Raw genomic sequence first — 24,397 nt, 5'->3', positions numbered from 1 at the left:
ATTTTAGAGCAGTATACATTTTCCCTGTTAGCTGGTGTTGATAGGTCTTTCATGCTTTTGGATCTATTCTCACTTTTAAAAAATTACAACAGTCTTAAAAATGTAGTAAATGTTAGTATTTTATTTTAACACATGACTCACTTTTTATTCGCTTTCTCTTAAAATTGCCAGATTGTTCTAAATATTGTTGTAAGACGTGGATGTCTACTACGTGCAAAATTCTTACTTGAAGAGGGAAAATAACATGGCATTGGCTGGATGTCCAGATTCCTTTCTACACCATCCATATTATCAGGTTGGATTATGATTTTATATAAATACATATATATATTTGTTTCTGAAGTAGTTTGTTTTGCAAACTTTTAACTAAGCATCATGGAACAAATTCATGTTAGACCAGTTATTTCCTGAGACTGCTCATTGTAGAATATCAGAGATTATTCTCCCAATCTCTGTACTCTACATTTCAGAAATTTTCTCAGCTATTTCAGAACTCTGGGATATCCATACTAGTCCAGTTCTAACTTTTGATGCCCATACCTTGATGTGCCAAGTTACAAAGCTCTCTAATTATCTGGTGTGTTTTTAAAAAAAGAACTTGCATCTTGGTTTTTTTTAAATTTAGGCATGCAGCACAGTAACAGGCCATTTCACCCACAAGCCTACAATTAACCTTCAATCCTCAGTACATTTTGAACCAGAGTCCACAGGTAAAATCCATGCAGACACGGGCAGAGTGTACCAACTCCTTATAGACAGTGTGAGATTTTATCCCTGGTTCCTATTGTTGGTCTTGTAATGGCATTGTGCTAACTGCTACGCCAACCATGCTGCCCCTATTTTTATTTATTTATTTATTTTTAAAACTGACATTTGTTTAAATCTATCTCTTTGACCTTCAGCCCTATATACTTTTTGTCAAATTTTGTGTGGGAGTAATACTGGGAAATCATGGCAGATTTTGCTATGATATATACATGTAGGTTTCTGCTGTTATCAGATCCATTGGAATGTCCAGTCATGATCTTTTATCGATCTTGCAATTTCAAAAGAAATTTTACAAATTACTCCTGACTAAAGGATCTTGTGTTCATCATTTATCACATTTATATTAATTTTGCTGACTTCAGTGTAGCTATTTTGTCATACATATACAGTAAAACACCTTTTATCAGGAGTTCAAGAAATTGGCAGCCTCAAACGACCGGAAAAAAAAGAGGAAATGAAATAGGTTTAAAAAAAAATGTAAGTTTAAAATTGGTGTTCCTTGCCAATTGCGCAACACACCATCTCAAGCAAATACACTTATCCAGGGTCCTCCAGCACCCATAGGTGCCAGATACCAGGGTTTTTCCTGTATTGTCCAAATTTTCAGATATTCTTTCAATGGACACAACTTTAGCCCTTGGGGAACTGACATAAAGAAACCAGCAATTTAAGATATGTTTATCACCCTGTCAACTTCAGTGAAGTGGAATCTTTCATTGAGGAATAAAAGTGCTAATGGGAAAACTGGTATCAAAAGCAACATCAGGGGGGCGTGCCATGTGATGATGTGAGACTTGAATTGAATTCTCTACTCTCTCAGCAAAAGTTTTAAAAAAGAGTTAAGAAGCCTGAACTAACTGCAAGAAAATAGAAGAGGAAGCTATCGGAAGGCCTACAGTTACAATGCCACCCAAGAAAAATAAATTGACTGTTACTTTTCAAGAACTTGAACAAGAAAAAGCTGACAAAGAGGCTTACCTTGAAGAAGGATCCTGGAGCTCTCCGGAAGGCAGGTGCCAGTGGTGACAGACCTGGGGCTGGGGAAACCTTAGACATTGCTGTACAAGGTCTCCCCGGACAATGGTTGACTGCCGTGGGTGAAGAAATGACACTGAACATGCGCGAGGCAATTTTTTAAAAAAGCTCAAGAAGCCTCCAGCTCCAGTGATGAAGAGGAGGAGCAGGAAGAAGAACTATGTTGAACACAGAGTTTTGGCCAAAAAAAGAGAAAATAAATAAGTCTTTGTATCTCCAACTGAAATGAAGTAGTATATGATTCTTTCCAGCAAACTTTATTACAGTTAACAATGGAAGTTAAAAAGTGTAATGAGGGTATATTTGAAAGTAAGGGTTCTACGAAGAAGGTGGAGGGAATGCTGTCGCAAATGGAACAAAAATTTGAGGTGATGGACACAAAAAGGTAATGAATTTGAAATTCAACATGTTAAAGAGCAAATGAAGAAAGTTCAAGCTGAGGCAGCTGCAACTAAAGAACAATTAACTCAAAAAATTGATGCGTTAGAACATTTTAGTAGAAGAAATATAAAAATTGTTGGACTTGAGGAAGGTGATGAAGGGCAAGATATGAAGACTTCTACAACATTAGATTCCACAAACTTTGGGGGTAACTGAATTTCAAGGAGATATTGAGATGGAAAGAAGTCATTGAGCATTACGACCTAAGTTATAGCCAGATTGGAAACCACGTTCAATTCTGGTCAAGTTGCTTTATGAAGTGGGGGAGAAGATCTTGGAGCTGGCTGCCAAGGAAAGACAATCGCCATTGATTTATAATGATAAGATTTTCTTTTACCCTGATAAAAGTTTTAAACTTTGGAAAAAATTAATGCTGTCAAAAATGTGCTATGGAAAAAAGAGCTGTTAAAACATTTTGTTCCTGAGGGTAAAAATAGATTTTTTTTATATATAACGGAACCCAATGAAGCGAAAGTGTTTGCAGATTCGTTGCCTGAGAAAATGAGACGAGAACTGAGAGGTATTTGAAGAGAGAGAGGAAGTGGAAAGATCGCAGTCGGGGAAGTATAAAGTTTTAGGAGAAGAGTGAATATTAGAGAGGACAGTTTTTACCCGATATATCTGTGTAAAAAAAAAATGAATTGATCATTGTAAGTTTGAGTAGATTTGAGGCATAAGAGATAGTATAATTTCGAGGAGTTAGGTGGGAGTGTGAGCCTGGCCTCTGTGGAATGTAGTGGATGGGTGTGGTTTTCAATCACAACCCCTATAGATCAGGGGTGTGAATGTGTACTGTTAATAATGTATATCGGGGAGGGTGTAGGGTTTTTGTTTTTTTTCTTTGTTTCCTTTCTTTCTCTTTAATACGTCTAAATTAATTGTATTATGAAATATTTAGTTAGTATTTTGGATGTGGGAGGTGTGGAGATGGAGAGTTTAGATGGCTGATAAATTAAATTTTATTAGTTTATATGAAAAAATTAAAATAGACAGCTAAACATTTGACGGAAAAAGAACATCAAAAATTAAAAAGAGATTGGGTAGGAACAGTAATCTTTTAATTCTAAGGCTAGAGGTTCAGTAATATTAATAAAAATTTACCAGTTAAAATGTTGGTTAATAATATAGCTGTAGCAGTGAGATAGGTTATGGTGAATTGTCAGATTTATTCTGAACAATGGACCTTAATGAATGTATAGGCACCAAATGTAGATGATGGCAAATTTATGCAAGATGTCTTCATGAATTTATCAAATGCCAAGGGAGAAAGTAATATTGGGAGGGGATTTTAATTTTCCTTTAGACTCTAAATTAGATAGATCATGAGATAGAATGGTGAAAAATAATGTAATAAAAATGGTAACAGATTTGATGAAAGATATGGATTTAGTGGATATATGGAGAAAAATCCACCCAGATGAAAGATTATTCTTTTTGATTTAAAACATATTCATGAATAGAATGGTTCTTAATTTCTGCACAACTTCAATATAGAACACAGAGAATGGAATATCAAATGTGGGTTTTATCAGATCATTCACCTTTAATTTTGTCTATTTCATTGGACGAAGAACAAAAGGTAGGTTATAGATGGGAGTTAAATACTAGCCAATTTTATAAAACTTCTTTGGTTTTACTATTATTCCTGATTCCCCTCATGGGTAATAAAGGAAATTTCATGTTAAAATTATCTTTTTTTAAAAATGTAAATATTTTGAAGTGCAAGAAATTAGGAAGAAAATTGCCTATTTTAAAATGTTTTTCAGCATGCCTGCGAGAGTTGGCATGCTTGTGATATTTTAATGATCTGTGTAAACAGACCTCTATTTTGTTTTAAACAATGGTCATGCAGCAGGGCACAAAAGCAAGACACCCACAACTGAAATTACAGTCGATACTGGTTTATTAAGTGGTTTGCCCTGCCTTATGTAGGCCTGCTGGGCCCAGTTGTCCCGCCACTTCCAGTGGAAATGATGTCACAGGCTTGCCGACCGCTGATTTGTTGGCATTCCCGCCTGCAGCCTGGGAAGACCTTTGGTTAGCATGGTCCTTGCAGGATCACCATGTTCTACTGCCATGTTGTGCACCGGCATGCCTATTGGGTATCGGGCCATCACATGAATCCGCCCCCCAACCTCCAGAACCGGCAATCCAGGCGCTCTCTCTGGTTTTGGGTGGCCTGCCTTTATGGTGCGGGAGTGGTGGGGTGATCAGTTGACTGGTGTCCAAATGTACTAGTTTGAGGCGGAAAAGAGTACATGTCTCTTACTTGCTGCCAATATCCAGCACACATGGTTCCATTGTTTCTGATCAACCGGTAGGGCCTCTCGTATGGCCGCTGAAGTGATGCCCAGTGTGTTCCCCATCATAAAAAGACGTTCTTGAATCTTTTCAGTTTCTCTGGGGACAAACGTCTTGAACTAGCTGTGTAGTGAGGCCAGCTTGCCCAGTCATTCCTTCAGTCTCTCAAAGGTTGTCATTGGTAATTCATCTGTGTTCCTGGAGGTGGCCAAGAATTCCCCAGGAATAACTATGGGTGTGCAATACACCATTTCTGCCGTCAAGGCATTGAAATCCTCCTTTGGTGAGGTATTGATCCCCAGGAGGACCCATGATAGTTCATCAGTCCAATTTGGTCCCTTGAGTTGAGCCATTAGGGCTGCCTTTAGATGCCTGTGGAACCACTCCACCAACGCGTTGGCCTGGGGATAGAATGCCGTGGTGTGGTAAAACTGGGTTTCCAGGAGGCTGGCCAGGGCTGCCCATAGTCCTAAGGTAAATTGGGAACCCCTCTCTGATGTTAGATGCTCAAGGACACCAAATTGAGCCACCCATTTGTTTATTAGAGCTCTGACGAAGGTCTCGGTTGAGGTTTCTGCCAGTGGGATTGCCTCTGGCCATCTTAAGAGGCAATCTACCATCGTCGACAGGTACTGCGATGCCTATGTGCACGTGATTGAACCTCCATCGTGCCGCCTCAAATGGTCGGGGGGGGGGGTGGCGCTTTGATATGTGTCTGCACCTTTGATGACTGGCAGTGTGTGCAGGTTTTGGCCCATTGACTGACCTGTTTGAGGAGGCCAAGCCAAGCAAACCTGCTGGCCACCATTTTGACAGTGCCCCTGATGCCTGGGTGCACCAGGTTGTGCATCGCTTCAAACACTGGTCACCTCAATACCCCTGGGATGATGGTGCAAGGTTTGAAATGTCACTCAGGAGAGTCTGGTCACCAGGGCCAATGTGGAAGACTTCTAGCTTGAGTCCTGACTCTGCCATACTGTACACAGGGATGTCAAGGTCCATCTGCTGTGCCTGGGCCAGGGCCACGTAATCAACCCCCTGGGACAGAGTCTGTATCACCTGGATTGTCGGCCGAGGTAATATGTCAGCCACCATGCTCGATATCTGTGGTGAACCCGGATATGTACGACATGCCTTTGCAGCCTGATGCTTTATTAAAGGCAAAAGTCAATGGCTTCTGATCCGTAAAGATCTTGAATTGTCTCCCATCTGGAAAGTACCTAAAATATTGGACTGTTAGGTACAATGCCTTGAGTACACAGTCAAAAGCACTGTACTTGAGCTCGGGAGGCCAGGAGCTGCCATTTTCCATCAACCAATTGCTCAAGTACCTTTTCAAACCTCTGTGATGGATGCATCCACCGTGAGGGCAGTCTGGATGTCTGTTGGTGGATGCACGAGAAGTGTGGCATTGGCCAGAGCATCTTTGGCCTTCTGGAAAGCTCCAATACTTCTTTCTACTAAACCTCTCTCTTTTTCCCTGCCATGAACAAAAATAATGGTGTGTGATGAGAGCTGCTGCTGGTATAAAGTGGTGATAGAAATTAATCATACAGACGAACTCCTGGAGACCCTTCACCATGTGTGGCTTGAAGTGCCTGATGGCCTCTACCTTTTTGGGTGGATGTGTCGCCCCATGTCTATTCTGTGGTCCAGCAATTGTCTCTCACCTGAACTGGCATTTTGCCGGGTTGATGGCCAGGCCAAATTCGCTGAGGCAGGTGCATAGCTGCCTTATGTGGACCATATGTTCTTTGCGGTTGTGGCTAGATATCAGGATGTCGTCCAAGTAAATGAAGGCAAACCTGAGATCCCGGCCCACCGCGTCCAACAAACCAAAGGATGTGGTGAAGGCGATTTTAGCAATGTCCTCAGGGTGGACTGAGATCTAGTGATAGCCCCTGATGAGGTCAATTTTAAAAAATATCCTTGCCCCCCTGTAAGTTTGCAGTAAAGTCCTGTATGTAGGACACAAGATAATTGTCTGGGTTTTGTGGCCTTGTTAAGGTGGCAATAATCCCCACATGGCCTCCATTTCCCTGCTGCCATCAGTACCACATGCAGGGGGGGATGCCTAGCAACTGTCAGATTGCCGCATGATTCCCAGCTCTTCCATCTTTCGGAACTTTTTCTTTGCGAGGTTGATTTTCTTGGTGTGGTGGGGAAGGAAGGCAGTGTGGTCTGGCATGGAGAGGAGGCCCTTTGTGAGGATGTGATGCCATACCCAGTGTTTTGGTTCTACTGAGGTAAACTGTGCCACCATGATGGAGGGGAATTCTGCCAGGATGCGTGCGAACTTGTTGTCGGTGGCAGTGACAGAATATAGGTGGGGGGGCGGGTAGCTTGACCTCCCTCATTGAGAAGGTTTGGAAAGTCTTCATGTGTATTAGCTGCTGCCTCTTGAGGTCCACTAACAGGCAGTGAGCCCTGAAGAAGTCCACTCCCAGGAGCGGTTGTTGCACTGCCAGCAGGGTGAAAGTCCACGTGAACCAGCTGTCCCAGAAATGAAGTGGTATGGTGTGGGTGCCGAAAGTTGTTACATTACAATTGTTCACTGCCATCAAGGATGGGCCTGGCTTCCCGTTGTGGGTGTCGTAGGCTGAGGGGGGGAAAGATACTAATCTTGGCCCCCATATCAACTAGGAACTGTTGCCCTGACAGGGAGTCCCACATCTGGAGGTGGCTGTCTCGTTGTCCCGCTGCTGCAGCAACTAGCGATGGTTGGCCGCGGCATTTCCCTGGAACACGCCAGGGTGAGGGGGGGAGGGGGGTGGCATCGACAGGCCTCCAAACCCACTGCTGGTGGTTAAAAGCTACTGCTCACTGGTGGGGGGGGAATGGTGATTCGTTGGCTTGTTGTTCGGCGGCTGTGGCAGCCTAGTCATCAGCTGCATGCAAGGCCTTGCGACTTGCTCCACCTCGATGCTGGTATGTCTTTTTGGTCCCCAGAGCACGTCTGCTCAGGCTGTAACCTTCCTGGAGTCACTGAAATTTTCCTCAGTGAGCAGCAGTCAAATCTTTTGGTAGTTGCTCCAGAAAGATCTGCTTAAAGAGCAGGCAAGGTTTGTGCCCATGGGTTAAAGCTAACATGTCACTCATGAGGGCAGAAAGGGCCCCCAAACCGTCCATGTGCAACAATTGGGCCGCACGCTCATGCTTTGTGAGCCCGAAAGTGTGAGTTAAAAGCTCTTTTAGGGTCACATATTTGTCTTGCTCTGGAGGACATCGATTACCCTGGCGGCTGTGTCTTGGTCAAGAGAGCTCACCAGATAATAGTACTTTGTGGTGACTCCTGTGAACTGTTGAAGCTGGAACTAGGCCTCGGCCTACTCAAAACCCACCAGCAGCTGTGGTCCAGAATGTTGGCAGTTTCAGAAAAACTGTGGAGTGCTGTTTGTTCTTTCATCGTTGGGTCCAAAACGCCATTTCAAATGGTCGGGGTCACCAATGGAGTACGTGCTACAGCAGGGCACAGAAGCAAGTAAGTACAGTCAATACTGGTTTATTGTGGGGTTTGTCCTGGCTTGTATAGGCTTGCTGGGCCCAGATGTCCTGACTCTTCCAGCAGAAATTACATCACAGGCTTGCTAACTGCCGATTGGTCAGTGCTCGTCATTTCCTGCCACGTGGCCTGCAGCCTGGGGAGAAAGGCCATTTAGTTGGCATGGTCCTTGCTGGATTGTTCGACCACTATCTTAGGCATCCCAACATATCAGGTAGCAGGTCAACGCAATACCTTCATTCTATTCATACAGCAATACTATGCATTATCTTTATCATTTATATCCTTGATGAAGTATTTTGCATTGGTCTACAACAAGTCAAGTCAAGTCCCCTTACAAATTTACCTGTTATCTCAGTTGCTTTGGTTACAATCTATCCTCAAGTTTGAAAGGGAGATAAGATTTTGATTGGGGTGTCAGAAAACTGGAACTTGGCAACAAAGTTTAGGAATTTTTCCAATTCAGGGTAAGAAAAAAAATCAACATTTGATTTAACTGTGTTAAGGTTGAACAGGGATGTTATGGAAGACATCAACAAAATAAACAGACAGAAAGACAGATTAAATTGATCCCTTTACATTGCCTTTGGTTTCCAAATAATGTTGGTTCCAAGATGTTGTTTGGTTTGGAAACCAGCAGATGCAGCTGGAGGAAGGTGAGAATGAATGGGTAAATAGTAAAGGTCTCAATATTGAGTAAATTTGGTGATATAGAACATCCATGGTGAAAAGAAATCTTAAGAAACTGGGAAAATTTAATGATAGAAGACAACAGATAAAAGCGAATGGGAGATTGGATGAAGGGTTCAAAGTTCTTTGCAATGATAACAAATTGAAATGATATACAGTGTTGTAGATCTTGGAGAGAAATGAAAATAGGCTCCTCATGGTTAAGGAACTGATACTGGAACAAGTATAAAGTATTTGATGGAAGTAAGATCAGGGGCAAAATGGGGACTAATGATTTGATGGTCCAGGTAACATTGAACTGTCAAATTTCTGTTCAACTGGAAGGGTACAGAGTGTGGGGTTTTAAATGTGCACAATTCTCCTTTCCTTGGAAAGGCAACAAGGCTAAGTAGATGGGGAGCATTGCAGTCTCATGTTGAGAGAACTAGTTAAGGGAGGTGGAGAAGATTAGTTAAGCAGTAATTAAATATCATGGTAAAGAATGTGAAGGTCCTAATTAAGACATTGATCAAAGTAATAATTTTCTCCAGCATGTTTGTATATTGCACTTGACCCCAGCATCTGCAGACTTCATGTTTCAAAGTTTTGAAAAGTTTGATATCTGAAGGAATGAGGAGACTGAGGGGGAAACTAAACGGGAAAATCTGCCCTTGGGGATGTCAGAGAAAATTGAGGTATCTATCTAACATGGCATTAGAGACAATTAAGATGAAAGGAAAAAATTAAGCATTTAAACCACAAAAGAGGACATCAAAGTGGAATATAAAATTATTAGGATTGTAATCCAAGGCACAGTTCAAGAAACAAAAAGTGAAGCTAAGTTATTGAAAAAAAAAGAGCAAAAATGAATGTGTTCAACAAAATAAATGATAAATAAAAAATGAACTTTAAGATAGGAGGGAGAGAGAAAACAGGGAATTTTAGACAAGTTCGCCTGATATTAGTGGTGGGGAAATTGCTGGAGTCAATTATAAAAGATGAAATAGCAGCACCTTTGGAAAGGAGTCACAGGATCGGTCTGAGTCAGCATTGATTTACAAAGGGATTGGTTAAGGTGGTATGTGGGTGGGAAGAAAAAAGTTTGAAAACCACTGTTTTAATCATACCTAATTGACTCGTTATGTGCACGGTTTCATAACTACAAAGGAAATGGACCAATGACAACTTTTCTTAAGCAAAATATTTCAGTAACAATTGGGACTAGAGCAGTGATTCTCAACCTTCCCTTTCCACTCATACCACCTTAAGCAATCCCTTACTAATCAAAGAGCGCCTATGGCATAGGGAACACAAAGTGGTATGTGAGTGGAAAGAAAAAGGTTGAGAACTACTGATTTAGAAGAGGGGATTAAAAGTGACATTAACAAATTTGCAGATGATACAAAGTTGGGTGGCTGTGTGAATTGTGAGATGTTATGAGAATGCAGGGTGACTTGGACAGGTTGGGTGAGTGGGCAGATGTAGTTTAATGTGGATAAATGTGAAGTTATCTACTTTGGTGGCAAGAACAGGAAGGCAGATTACTATCTGAATAGTGTCAAGTTAGGAAAAGGAGAAGTACGAGATCTGGGTGTCCTTGTCCATCAGTTACTGAAAGTAAGCATGCAAGTACAGCAGGCAGTGAAGAAAGCTAATGGCATGTTGGCCTTCATTGCAACCGGAGTGGAGTATCGGAGCAAAGAGATTCTATTGCAATTGTACAGGACCCTGGTGAGACCACACTTGGAGTATTGTGTGCAGTTTTGGTCTCCAAGTTTGAGGAAGGACATTCGTGCTATTGATGGAGTGCAGCATAGATTCACGAGGTTAATTCTGGGATGGCGGGACTGTCATATGTTGAAAGATTGGAGGACTGGGCTGGTATACACTGGAATTTAGAAGGAGAGGTGGTCTTATTGAAATTTACAAGATTATTATGCGATTGGACACACTAGAGGCAGAAAAAATGTTCCCAATGTTGGGGGAGTCCAGAACCAAAGGCCACAGTTTAAAAATAAGGGGTAGGATACTTCGAACAGATTGAGGAAAAACCTTTCCACCTAGAGAGTTGTGGATCTGTGGAATGCTCTGCCTCAGAATGCAAGATGCTATCAGGAAAGAGTTAGATAGAGCTCTTAAAGATAGCAGAGTCAAGAGATATGGGGAGAAGGTAGGAATGAGCTACTGATTGTGAATGATCAGTCATGATCACAGTGAATGGCAGTGCTAGCTCGAATGGCCTACTCCTGCATCTATTGTCAAATGGAGAGACAAGGCTACTGAAATAGGCCTGTAATCAACTCATAACATTTGCTATTTGGCAAAAATTGCTTAAAATTTCAATTAATGTAATTATTTAAAAACACAGGAAACCAGTAAATTAATTGAAATGGAAGGATAACATTTTAGATTGAGAGGGGTCATAACGTGTATGTTAAAATTTGGTGATGTAAGAGAACCAAGACATTCTAACAGGCATGCTTTGTTTCATTAGAAAAGGGGACAGAGTAAAACTAATAATCTGTAGCCTGCCATTGGCCTCTGACTCACCATTTGAAAAGTTTATGGTTCACCTTTGAGCTTCGGTGAAAGAAAGGTAAATTGGACTGGTGGAGCTCCCCAAAGTGTATTTTAAAAATGACAATTATTTGCGCATAATTCCTCAGATGAAGTATGCTGCCCTTATTCACTTGCCAGGGAACTGGTCCTGGTGCTCTTTCTTAAATTTGGATTTTTGGGAAAATTTGTTAGAGTAAGTGAATTTGTTAAAGAAATTAATTAAAGAAATGATCGATAAGAATAAAGTTCTCTTGGCCACAAAATCTGGTACCAGTAAGGTCCTGATTAGAGTTGTGCTGTCATCCCAAAGGACTTGTCCAAAGCAGACCTGATTACTGTGTGTGAAATGTAGAAAGAACAAATCCAGAGAACTCCAGTAATTAGCGCAATATCAGAAAGTAAGAAATTAAATGTATTTAAAGGCTGAGAGTATAGGACCAACAAAACTAAAATACAAGAGACATCAGTTTCCAATGTTCACACTTGACTAAGTGCTTCCCTTAAAAGTGAGAACATTTAAATGTAAAGTTAGTTGTATACCTCCCACTGAAGCGCAATATCAAAAATTCAAATTATATTATTCCACTCCATTCTGTTGGAATGATTACACATTTGAAGGAAACCTTAGAAACAAGTACTTTTTAAAAAAATTTATAACACAGTAGAACCCCATACCGCCCAATTACACCCAAATTAACCTAGAAATCCCGCACGTTTTGGAGGGTGGGAGGAAACCGGAGCACCCGGAAAAATGCACACAGACATGGCGAGAAAATATAACTCTTAACAGACAGCACCAGATTCAAACCCAGGTCGCTGGCCCAGTAACCCCACTGCGCTCACTGTGCTGCCCATTAATCACTTGTCATTTTAAAATTTAAATCACCTGTACATTTCAGCAATGTTGAGTGCAAAGTAGTTTGGAGGGGCAGCTAACTATGAAACTGAATTTCTGTTCTTTATTGGCTCTCAAAGATAAATTGATCAGATGCCACTGTTTACATACAAGGATTGAAGATTGGATAATGATTTCAGCCAGAGCTCTACTTGGAGAAACAGTTTGGACTAGTTAAGTGTATAAGTCGACCTTCAGATCAGTCAGGTCCCCTTCTTCAGCCTCATTTTCATGGTTTTATCATATCGTGTATATCAGCCCCCCCACCCCAAAAATCTTGATGATTGGGTGTTGACTGAGGATAGTTGTTATCATGGAGGCGCCAGCAAAACAACCAAATTATAAACTGAGTTTTTAGTTATAAGTAATAGAAATAGCTAAGAAATCCTGCATCTGTGCTGCTGCAAGAAAATTTGAGATAAGTTGCAAGATGGGTACATGAACAAAGGCAAAATTATTACATAATTATGCAAAATAAAATAAGAGCATTTGCTCTGAAGTGAGCAAAGTCACACCCAAAACACAGTAAGGATTTTGAGGCTACAATAGGCTGGTGCAACAGTTTCATGAATAGGAAAAATCTGGTTACGACAAAAAACAAAAATTGCTCAGAATCTACTAAAAGATCGTAATGTTGCAAGTTTTCACCAGTTTATTATACGTAACCACCAGAAACACCAGTTGGCATCGGCAAATATTGGAAACATGGATGAAACCCCCATGAATTTTGACATGATTGGCAATAGAACAGGTGTGAAAATTGTACAAGCCGAAGTACAGGCCATGAAAGGACCAGGTTTATGGTGGTATTATTGTCTGACAGGACGAAGTTAAGACCCATGGTAATCTTCAATTGCAAAATTAAACCTAAAATTCCCAGCAGGTATTTTTGTACATTTTCATGAAAAAGAATGGATGGATGAAAATGGTATAAAAGTATGGATAGACAGAAATGTGTGGAAAAGGCAGCCAGGCGGTTTACGCAAGGAACTGAGTTTGCTGGTCTGGAATAAGTTTCGTAGTCGCTTAAATGAGAACCCTAAAAGTAGATTAGCACTAAATAATACTTACATGGTGATGATCCCAGGTGGTTTGACATCTCTATTGCAACCTCTAGATGTCTGCTTGAACAAGCCATTCAAAGACCATGTGCGTCAAGAATGGAATACGTGGATGTAGAATGCAGAAAAATCATTCACAAAAGGTGGGGCAATGCATGCTGCATCACTTGATGTGCAGTGTGACTTTGTGCTCAAAGCATGGGATAAAGTGAAAGTAGCAACTGTAATAAAATCATTTAAAAAGTGCACGATCCCTTATGGAATGGATGGTACAGAAGCTGCCTCATCACATACAGATTGGTATCTGCATGATGACTGTTTAAATAGTGAGACTATGAATGTGCTGGTCACAGTCTTTGCCTCAGATGATGATAGTGATTTTGAAGGATACAAAATGTTTTTTTTGTATCAATAAAAAGTTTTAATATACTGGTAGCATGAAAATTTGTTGTAGTTGGGTTTTTTGTTTTTCAACTTATACGCCGTCACGTTGAGATTTTGTGTCATGAAATTTGTGGTTTTGTGATAGCATTATTATGCATTATATTAATAATTTGTGGGACTTCTCATGAACAGCTTTCAACAGCTGATACTATTAACCTTTAGAGAAAAAAATCTGACTATCCAGAAAATCTAGCCCACTGCTCAATTGATTGATTCATTGAGAGAGATAACTGAGTCATAGATCATTTTATTTTAATAGGGAGTGCAAGTTAATCACATGGCAATGACAAATGCTTAATTTTGTAGGTTGAGATATAAAGCTGTAATTCTGCTTTTGTTTGTTTTATACTGAAAATGTCATTCAAAATGTTATTGTGTCAAATTTAATTGAGGCAAATTTCTGTTCGGTCATTTTAAATCCTGTCAGATTGTACCAGAATAATTAGCCTGTAAATGACTGAAGAGTGCACTGCAATAGTGTTAAAGTAGTGGTCCATTAACTATTTGATGACCATTAAAATTTACTTGCACCTGGAGTCCAATGCTTCGTCATAAATGTTGCCATCAACTAATGTGTATTACCTTCAAAAAGATCACTTTTTAAAAGCTGTCTAAGTTCAGTGGATGTAATTTATTGATGACTGCAATCATTTCACTTGATTCAGAAAGGACTGGATCTAAAAGTCAACAGTGGCAATCATACAGCACTATCAGAGCATAGAATCTTTTGTGTAATTCTGGGAATAAATGAGCAATCAACACCCAGTTCAGAGTACAAATAAAAGTTAATGTACCCCTGAGAAGAGTACTCCTCCAGAATGATTGAGAATTCCCCCCTCATCCAAAATTGCAAAAAACAGCTAATTTTTTTAAATATAAATTTGCATGTTTGAATATTTGAGTCTGCTACAAAGGCAAATTATCATGAAATTCCTTGTGATCCCCAGAGAATTTAATGAAGCAGTGTGAAAGTAGAAATTAATTCTTCTCTCATTTCTCTTTCTGATTATCTCTAAGTTATGATTAGGTTTTACTCCACCTGTATTTGCATACTTCAATCACTTAACCATTTCTTGGTACATGTTTGCATTCTGCATTACCAAATCCATCAGAATTCCAAAAATAAAATTCAGAATTTTATCCTGAATGTTTAGTAATTTCTGAGAAAAATGCCTTACAAATTTGGTAATTGGGCAGATTTTGCATCTATGGAATTAGCATCTGTATGTCATGTTGCAAATGAAATTGTATTTAAATATTTTTTTAATTATTTTTTTAAAATTAGACATACAGCACAATAACAGGCTATTTCCGCCAGGGAGTCCATGCCATCCAATTTACACCCAATTAACCTACACCCCAGTACATTTTGAACAGTGGGAGGAAACCGGAGCCCCCGGGGAAAACCCATGCAGACACAGGGAGGACATACAAAGTCCTTACAGAGAGTGCACTGGTCCTGATCACTGACGCTGTAAAGGGGTTGCACTGACCGCCATGCCATCCGTGCTGTCCCGTTTCCCGGAGAAAATACAAACTCCTTATGGACAGCACAGGATTTGAGCCTCGGTCCTGATTGCTGATATTGTAAAAACGTTGCGCTAACCGTCAAGCAGACGTTCTTATTCTTAAAATGCTCCCCCACTTATTTGTGAGTGCTACAAATAAGAGAGTTTGATAGAGTTTTAGACATATCTGGGATTTTTGCCAAATTGAGATTGAAATAAAAGCTCACCCATGATTTTTCTGAAATGAGATATTATGCATGGGACTGAATAGTCTACATCTGCTTTGTGTTCTCATTTTTCACAAATGATTATGTGAAACTTGGCTAATTTTTAAAAAATTTTTAAAAGTTATGGAGGCCGGTGACCAGTGGTGTGCCTCAAGGATCTGTATTGGGCCCATTGTTGTTCGTTATATACATTAATGATCTAGATGATGGGGTGGTAAATTGGATTAGTAAATATGCAGATGATACTAAGATAGGTGGAATAGTGGATAATTAAGAAGGTTTTCAAGGATTGCAAAGGGATTTGGGCTGCTTAGAAAAGTGGGCTGAAAAATGGCAGATGGAATTTAATGCTGATAAGTGTGAGGTGCTTCATTTTGGTAAGAAGAATCAGAACAGGACATACGTGGTAAATGGGAGAGCATTGATGAATACAGAAGAGCAGCAAGATTTAGGAGTGACGGTACATCGTTCCCTGAAGGTAGAAATTCACGTGAATAGGGTGGTGAAGAAGGCTTTTAGTATGCTGGCCTTTATCAATCATTGCATGGAATAGAGGAGTTGGAGGTGATGTTGAGACTGTATAAGACGTTGGTGCGGCCTAATTTAGAGTTCTGTGTGCAGTTCTGGTCGCCAAATTATAGGAAGGATATAAACAGAGTGGAGAGAGTGCAGAGAAGGTTTACCAGAATGTTACCTGGGTTTAAGCATCTAGAGTATAGGGAGAGATTGGACAGATTAGGTCTTTATTCTTTGGAGCGTAGAAGATTGAGAGGGGATTTGATAGAAGTATTTAAGATTATGAAAGGGATAGACAGAGTGGATGTGGATAGACTATTTCCGTTAAGAGGAGGAAAGATTAAAACAAGAGGACATGAGTTAAGAATTAAGGGGCAGAGGTTTAGATGTAACATGAGGGGGAACTTCTTTACTCAGAGAGTGGTAGCCGTGTGGAATGAGCTTCCGGGAGAAATAGTGGCGGTGGAGTTAATTGTATTATTTAAGAAAAGGTTGGACAGATATATGGATGAGAAGAAGATGGAGGGTTATGGGCATTGTGCAGAGAGGGGTGTTTGGTTCGGTGCAGACTAGAAGGGCCTAATGGCCTGTTTCCGTGCTGTAAATTGTTATGTTATGTTTGGTAGGACAGAAATTTCTTAATGATCTGTGAGAAAATTAACTTGATGTGCTATGACCAAAAGTGAGAATTTTATCTGTTCTGATGTAAAATTCATATTTAATCTCTTACAGCATGTAAAGGATAATCTTTTCATCTCCCTCCACATGCCCGTTGGGATGGCTAGGTGCAGCTAACAAATAATGGGGAAAATAGGTGAAGTCTAGATGTCAGTTGAAGCTAATTGAAGATTATTTACTGACAGGGTTAATTGGTCAAGGGCCAATAAAAGGAGGGTAAGGATAAGGAGCGGCCCAATGAGTGAGTGGGGCTTCGAGGCTTTGACTTGAGAGGGTTCAGAGAGCATATCTGGATTAAGACTGTATATTTGGCACATATTGTGCCTATTTTTTTCCCTTTGTATGGTGAGGTGGGGGGGGGGAAGAGAAGAGGGGGAAAGAGAAGAGAGATGGGATGTGTGTGAGAGCAGTTTGCTGCTCTCAGTGTCAGATGTGGGAGGTCCTGGAGTCTTCTAGCCTCCCAGACATCCACGTCTGTACTAGGTGTGCTGAGCTGCAGCGTCTCAGGGACCAAGTTAGGGAGAGAGAGGCAGTCGTAGATAGGAGTGATATCCAAGTGTTCTCACCAGGACCATGGGAAGAGAGTCAGTTCATTACTGTTAGGAGAGGGAAAGGGAAGAGTCAGGTTCAAGAGAGGGCTCCTATGCCTATAGTCCTCAAAAGTCAGTACTTCTCCTTGAGTACTGTTGGGGGGGGGGGGGGAGGAGGGGGAGAGGGGAGGCAGTAGTGGTTGTACCGCTGGCACAAGGCCAGCCTTTGTAGCCCAAAAGGGTAGGGAAGAGGAGAGCCATAGTTATAGGGGATTCAATGGTCAGGAGGACTGATAGAGGATTCTGTGGATATGATAAAGGATGGTGGTTTGCCTTCCTGGTGCCAGGGTCCAGGATGCAACTTCTCATGTCCAAGACATCCTAAAAGGGGAGGGTCATGAACCAGAGGTTGTGGTACATGTTGGTACCAACGATATAGGGAGGAAGGAGGAAGTGGTCCAGAAAAATGAATATAAGGAGTTAGGTAAGGAGCTAAGGATGCAAAGGGGGTCATCTCTGGATTACGACCTGTGCCACGTAATAGTAAGGTCAAGAATAGAATCAGGTGGAGGATGAATGCATGGCTAAAGGGGCAGGGATTAGATTTCTTGGATCACTGGGATCTATTCTGGGGAGGTGGGACCTGTACTGAATGAACAGATTGCATCTGAATCCCAGAGGAACCAGGATCCTGGCAGGGGCATTTGCTAGGGCTATTAAGGGGGCTTTAAACTAGTATGGTTGGGGGAAGGGTCCTTAAAAGAGAGGACAGCAGAGAGAAGGTTTGTTGGCAAAGAGAGAAAGCTTGTAGACAAAATTTGGAAGTGGAAGGGCAGATGGTCAAGGAGGAAAGGGATTGGTGCTATGATGGAGGGGGGGAAATAATGGTAATAAATAAGAGTTGACCATAAAGAGGGGGATAAGCATAAGGTATATGTGATATCTCTGAAATGCATTTACTTTAATGCTAGATTATTGTAAGGAAGGTGGATGAGCTGAAGGTGTGGAAAGGCACTTGGCAGTATGACGTGCTGGCAATTATTGAGAAGTGGTTGCAGGAGGGATGTGACTGGCAGTTAAATATTCCGGGATTTCGCTGCTTTTGGTGTGATAGATTTGGAGCGGTAAGGGGAGGTGTAGCTTTACTTGTGATCGAAAATATAACAGTAGTGCTGATGCATGATAGATTGGAGGGCTCGTCAAGGGAGTTGGTGTGGGTGGAATTAAAAAGATAGAAAAGGTGAGGTTACAATTATAGGGGTGTATTTATAGACCACCTAGTGAGGAGCGAGAACTGGAGGAGCAAATGTGAAAGGAAATAGTAGCTGAGGTGTGCAATAAGCACAGGGTTGTGTTAGTTGGGATTTTAATTTTCCTAATATAGATTGAGAGATGCATTCAGTGAAAGGGCTAGATAGCTTACAATTTGTAAAATGTGTGCAGGAGAGTTTTTTTTGCAGCAATATTTTGAAGTAACCACTAGAAAAGGGGTAGTGTTGGATCTACTGTTGGGGAATGATATCGGGCAGGTGACTGAGGTGGGTGTTGAGGAGCACTTCAGATCCAGTGATCATAGTACCATTAGTTTCAACATAATTATGAAAGGGGATAGGTCTGGTCCGACGATGAAGGTTTTTGAGTGGGGTAAAGCCTGATTTGACGAAACGAGAAGGGATTTGCAGGGATTGGTTTGGGCTAATTTGTTTGTTGGGAAGGAGGTAGAGGAGAATTGGAGGGCATTTAAAAGTGAGATTTTGAGAGTGCAGAATCTTTATGTTCCTGTTGGGATAAAAGGCAGGGCCAAATATTCAAGAGAGCTGTGGTTTTCAAGGGAGATTAGGAAGTTGGTTCGAGATAAAAGGGAAGCCTACATTAAATACAGGAAGCAAGGTATGGATGAGATGCTTGGAAGATGCATGGATTGTGGAAAGAAGTTTAAGAAGGAAATTAGGATAGCGAAAAGTAGATACAAGGTGGCTAGAGTGAACAGGTGAAAATAAATCCGAAGGGTTTTTACAAATATGTGAATAGCAAAATGAGAGTGATGGATAGAATTGGTCCACTAGAGAATCATAGCAGAAAAATGTGTGAGGAGCCAAATGAGATGGGGGAGATATTGAATGAGTTCTTCTCATCAGTATTCACTAGGGAAAAGAATATGAAATTGTGTAGGATAAGTGAGGCAAAATTATGGAAAACCTAGGGATTAGGAAAGAGGGGGTGTTGGAACTTCTGAGGAATATAAAGGTGGATAGAGAAGTCCCAACGGGATTTTCCTCAGGAATTTGATGGAAGTCAGGGAGGAAATAGCGGAGGCTCTGACAGTGATTTTTCAACACTCACCAGAGGAAGATGTAGTGCTGCAGGATTGGCGTGTTGCAAACATGGTTCCTCTGTTTAAAAAGGGCTCCAGGTGTAGGCACAGCAATTATTGGCCAGAAAGTTTGACATCAGTGGTTGGTAAACTAATGGAAAGTATTCTTAGCGATAATATGTATAAGTATCTAGAGAGACAAGGATTGATCTCGAACACCCAACATGGGTTTGTGAGGGGAAGGTCATGTTTGACAACTCTTGATGAATTTTTTGAGGAATTTCTAGAAAGATTGATGAGGGTAGAGCAGTAGATGTAGTCTATTTGGATTTCAATATGGTTTTCGATAAGGTTCCACATGGAAGGTTGGTGAGGAAGGTTTAGTCACTACAGATTAATGTTGAGATAGTCAAATGAGTTCAGGCTAGAAGAAAGATGTCAGAGAGTCATGGTGGATAACTGTATCAGGATGGAGGCCAGTGATTAGCGGTATCCCTTCTTGTTCCTCATTTACATTAATGATTTGGATGATTGGACTGGTAAATTGTGTGAGTAAATATGCAGATGATACAAAAATAGGGGAAGTTGTGGATAGAGGATGGCTTTCGGGGACTGCATAGAAGAGTGGGCTGAAAGGTGGCAGATGGAGTTTAATGTAGATAAATGTGGCGCTTCATTTTGGGAAGAATAACCAAAATAGGACATATGCAGTGAAGGGGAGGGCATTGAAGAATGCAGAGGAACAGAGAGATCTTGGAATAATGGTTCATCATTTCTTGTAGATAGGGTGGTAAAGGCGGCTTTTGGTATGCAGGTCTTTATAAATTAAAGCATAGGATATAGGAGCTGGGAGGTGATGTTGAGACTATTCTAGGCATTGATGAGGCCAAATTTGGAATATTGTGTGCAGTTCTTTTCCCCAAATTATAGGAAGGATATCAATAATGTAGAGAGGGTGCAGAGAAGATTTAGTAAAATGTTGCCTGGATTGCAGTATCTGGAATACAAAGAAAGATTGAGTAGACTTGGCCTTTATTCATTGGAGCATAGAAGGTTGAGGGGAGATTTGATAGAGGTATATAAAATTATGAGGGGGATAGATAGAGTAGATGTGAATAGGCTCTTCCCCTTTAGGTGAGATTGGAACGAGGGGTCATAAGTTAAGGGTTGGGGGAAAAACATGAGTAACATAAGAAGAAGCTTCTTCACTCAGAGTGGTAGCTGACCTTCCAGAAGAGGTGGTTGCAGCAGGGTCAATTTTGTCATTTAAGAGAAGGTTGGATGAGAGCATGGATGTGAGGGGATTGGAGGGTCATGGGCAGGGAGCAAGGACTAGTGGAGTTCACTTAAATCAGTGTGGACTGGAGAGGCCAAGATGGCCTGTTTCCATACTGTAATTGTTATATGGTTATACAGGTACTGGCAAACAATGCTACGGTCCTGCTCTAAGTGTAGTGCACACCTTTCCAATGTCTCTGCCAACCACGTCCACTGTTAAGTGACCTGACGAGGAGTAGTGCTCATAATCAGGATCAAGGAGCAGAGAGAGAGAAAAATGTTCCACATGTTGGAGTTTATACCGTTCTGAGCTGACTGACTGCCCAATAATGACACTGAATTATTTAAATGAACCAGTGGTAAGGTGTGCACTAATGGGTGGCTGGAGTCCAACCTTGATTAGAAGGTGATGTGACCTTTGAGCTTTCAGACAGCAGGGTCATGTGATTCTCTGCAATTATTCCAGGAATCAGAATTGTCAGTTTTCTATCGTAAAATATCATCGTAGATACACTTGCTATAATTTCATTTTATTGAATAATCACCCAATACAATTAATTGAATATATATAATCATCCAGTCACTAATGAATACCTCAAAATATTATTATTAGTAATAGTAGTCTGGAAAATATTTAAAAAAATGTATGGTAGGATTTGCATAAAGTTGTATTTCTTTGAGTCAAGTATGTATTCATGTATTAAGATAAGTGGGACCACTAGACCCCCAACCTGATAGTACCCTCGTCCCACACCACCCAGTTCTATTTACTATTTAAGATTCACACGCAGAACTTTACCTCTGAATTCATCTTCATACCTCAACTCCATTTTGTCCTCCCTTGTCCAGTTCTTTCCCACCTACTTGACACAATTCATGCTTGCATGGCAGTGCACATCCTCATGGCGAACCAGCCCTGCTTGTATCACTATGTGGCGGGGCAGCCATGGGGAAATGGAATTGTCAGAGGTTTTTCTGACTCCAGCATCTCTTCACACACACACCCTGGACAACAATTATGAGGTCATAATGCACCAGGTGACTGAGCTCATGCTGCCCTTAAAGTGGCGCGCTGAATTTGAATAAAAACAGTCGTTAACAACCCTCAACAAAGTGGCTGCGTTTCTTCCACTGCTCACACAGCCACACTTCTACCTTTTTGTTAACTTCCCTTCCTGACCCCCCCCCCCCCCGCCCCCGCCCTGCCTTATCACCATGTGCAAACCCTATACACATCAGGAAGGCATTAGGGTCCTCTGCTTCTTTCTTGAATGCCAAGTCACTCAGGATAAATGTCCAGACCTGAAACTTTCCAGTGACCATTTCCACTCAAGGGTGTAGTCTGACCTGCTGAGTTCCTCCAGCAATTATTTTCTTGCTCAAGATTCCAACATGTGCAGCTTTTGTGTGGCTCTCCACTGCTTGGTGAAACTGGTTCTTATCCATACAGCATTTCTTATGATCTTTTAGTTTCTTCAAACTGGAGTTTAACAGTGGACTTTAGTTATGACTGCCTTTTTGACTAGTATGTGGAAAAGTGCCCTTTCCAATCCTACTCCAGTAACACTTCCCAATTTTTCTGCAACTCATTTATACAGTCAAGGGATTGACAATTCCTTTCTCCAAATTCTTCCACTACTCCTGCATCTGTTCCTGGGATGAGGTCTTGCACTCCAGGATGACTATAATATCTTTTGAGAAATGTGGCTTCCCCATGCATTTCTTGTACTTTTGCTCTTATCCCACCTCACCCTCCTTCCAGCCCAGACAAAGCAAGGATAGAGTTCTCTTGGTTCTTCCTACCAATATCCACATCCAACATGTCACTCTTTGACATTTCTGCCAACTTCAACAAGATCCAACTACCAGTCACATCTTTCACTCTCCACCATTGTCTATTTATTGCAGGGATCATTTACAGTGCATCTCCTTGGTATATGCTCTTCCTTCCTCTTCAATTCTTCTACTCCCATGGTCATTTCCTGTAGAAAGTTTGTTGCTATCTCTCCCCACTACCTCCATCCAAGGCCATAAACAGACCTTCTAGGTAAAGAAAAATTTACATGCACCTCATCTAACCTAATCCATTGCATTTGGTGCACTGGGTGTTGCCTCTTCTACATCAGGGAGTCCAAACACCAGTTGAATGTCTGCATTGCTCAGCAATTATACTCTTAAGTGCAAGTTGGAACTGCCAGTTGCAAGCCAATTTAATTCCCCTTATCATTCCCACACAGACAGCACGTCTGTCCTCTGCCTCATTCGTTGCCAGAGTGAAGCTAAACAAGTGAACAAAATTTCTCCTAAACAGCCTTAAACGCAATGGCATAAACTTTAAATTTTCTTATTTTCAGTAACCCTCATATCTATCTCATTTCATATTTCCATTCTCACTTTTCTTTCTAACCTTTCTTCTTCCTCCCTCCCAATGGTCTTGTACCTTAACACATCTTCTATCCAGAACACTATCACATCCTGGCTCCACCCTCTTTTTTTCCCCCACCCATTATATCCTCTCATGTTAGTTATGAAGGATTATAACCTGAATACTGACTAATCAATTTGATCCATGGATGCTACATGATCTGCTGAGTTCTCCCAGCTTTCCTTTGTTCTATGTACAGAATGCACTTATCAATGTAGTGGACATTGTTTCTAAATGTATGATCTGAAAGCATATTCTGTGTTGTTCCTGATTAATTAAAAATCATTCTTAAAATTTGGAATGGATTTGAAATCACTGTCATTGCTGTTGACTATTTGCTTAGTATTACAAGCAAAGTTTGTTCTATTGCTAGCCACTACAGATAGACATCGTACTTTTCTCTAGGTTTCCTGTTTGATTAATCTTGAAAATTATTTCCAAAAGAAATCACATTTCTGAAAAAAGTTAACTTAATCCCTGATACTGCAGTTTATTCATGTGTGGAATCAGGGAATTGTTGCAGCAGAAAGCGAACATATTTAACAAAGAATTGTACTTCAGTACAAATACAGAACAGTATTTCAGTGATGAAACAAGTATTTACACAGCCAGTTTTTACAAATGTTCCTTTTGCATGCAACTTTGCTGCAAATTTCCAGCTTTTAAGCAACTAGTGAATGTGTACAAATATATGCCTTCCTGCATTCATGTAATTAACATCACCATGTTATGTTATATATATTAAAGGTTCCTCTTTTTTGAATAGAGAATATGGGAGATCAATATTATGTGTGAAGTGTACAATAAATTTCTTAAGGACAATTACCTATTTAACTTTGTCTATTTCAGGATGATGTAGATCGGTCATCACACAGAACTGGGAAGACAATTGGAGCTAGTTTCCAAACTTCATGCAGTCATAATTCAACTAATAATCAAGGTTTGTATTTGTTGTATCTGCTGTGGGTTTAAAATGAAGTGAGGTAGAGGAAATTTATTCAGATTTAAAGAATTAAGAGACTCAACCGGGGGGAAGACCCCATTTTCCTTCAATCTATTACTGGGCGGGGGGGGGAGGAAGACCCCATTTTCCTTCAATCTATTATAAGTAAAGAGTTAGAATGGAGTTGAGAATGTGTCTGTCAACCAATGCCGAAAATTTTCCAGAGTTTTTACCTGAAATAAAATTAGAAAGAAAAACTGACAATGACTGCTTTAGTTATAGAGGCATTCCTTTGGTTTACAT

At 40.8% G+C, this 24,397-nt stretch overlaps 1 protein-coding gene and 1 long non-coding RNA gene across 13 annotated transcripts in view; one reads left to right on the top strand and one right to left on the bottom strand.

Moving 5' to 3' along the window:
- The window catches only part of LOC138750108 (uncharacterized), a 53,049-nt gene extending 31,321 nt beyond the window's left edge, over window positions 1-21,728 (bottom strand). The window contains exon 1 of the long non-coding RNA XR_011349073.1: window positions 21,526-21,728. This is a non-coding gene — a long non-coding RNA (uncharacterized lncRNA). The remainder of the gene's footprint in view (window positions 1-21,525) is intronic.
- The window catches only part of grb10b (growth factor receptor-bound protein 10b), a 242,701-nt gene that overhangs the window by 107,561 nt on the left and 110,743 nt on the right, over window positions 1-24,397 (top strand). For 11 of the 12 annotated variants that reach the window (XM_069912207.1, XM_069912206.1, XM_069912177.1 and 8 more), the window contains 2 exons: window positions 172-295; window positions 24,001-24,091. In XM_069912207.1, the coding sequence (XP_069768308.1) occupies window positions 245-295; window positions 24,001-24,091 (142 nt within the window). In that variant the 5' untranslated portion in view covers window positions 172-244. Of the gene's footprint in view, window positions 1-171; window positions 296-22,208; window positions 22,774-24,000; window positions 24,092-24,397 lie in introns of those variants that run through there. The other variant, XM_069912219.1, reaches the window with a different exon arrangement.

Source organism: Narcine bancroftii, chromosome 1 (assembly GCF_036971445.1).
Source record: "Narcine bancroftii isolate sNarBan1 chromosome 1, sNarBan1.hap1, whole genome shotgun sequence".
NCBI lineage: Eukaryota > Metazoa > Chordata > Chondrichthyes > Torpediniformes > Narcinidae > Narcine > Narcine bancroftii.
This window is presented reverse-complemented; position numbering and strand designations above follow the sequence as displayed.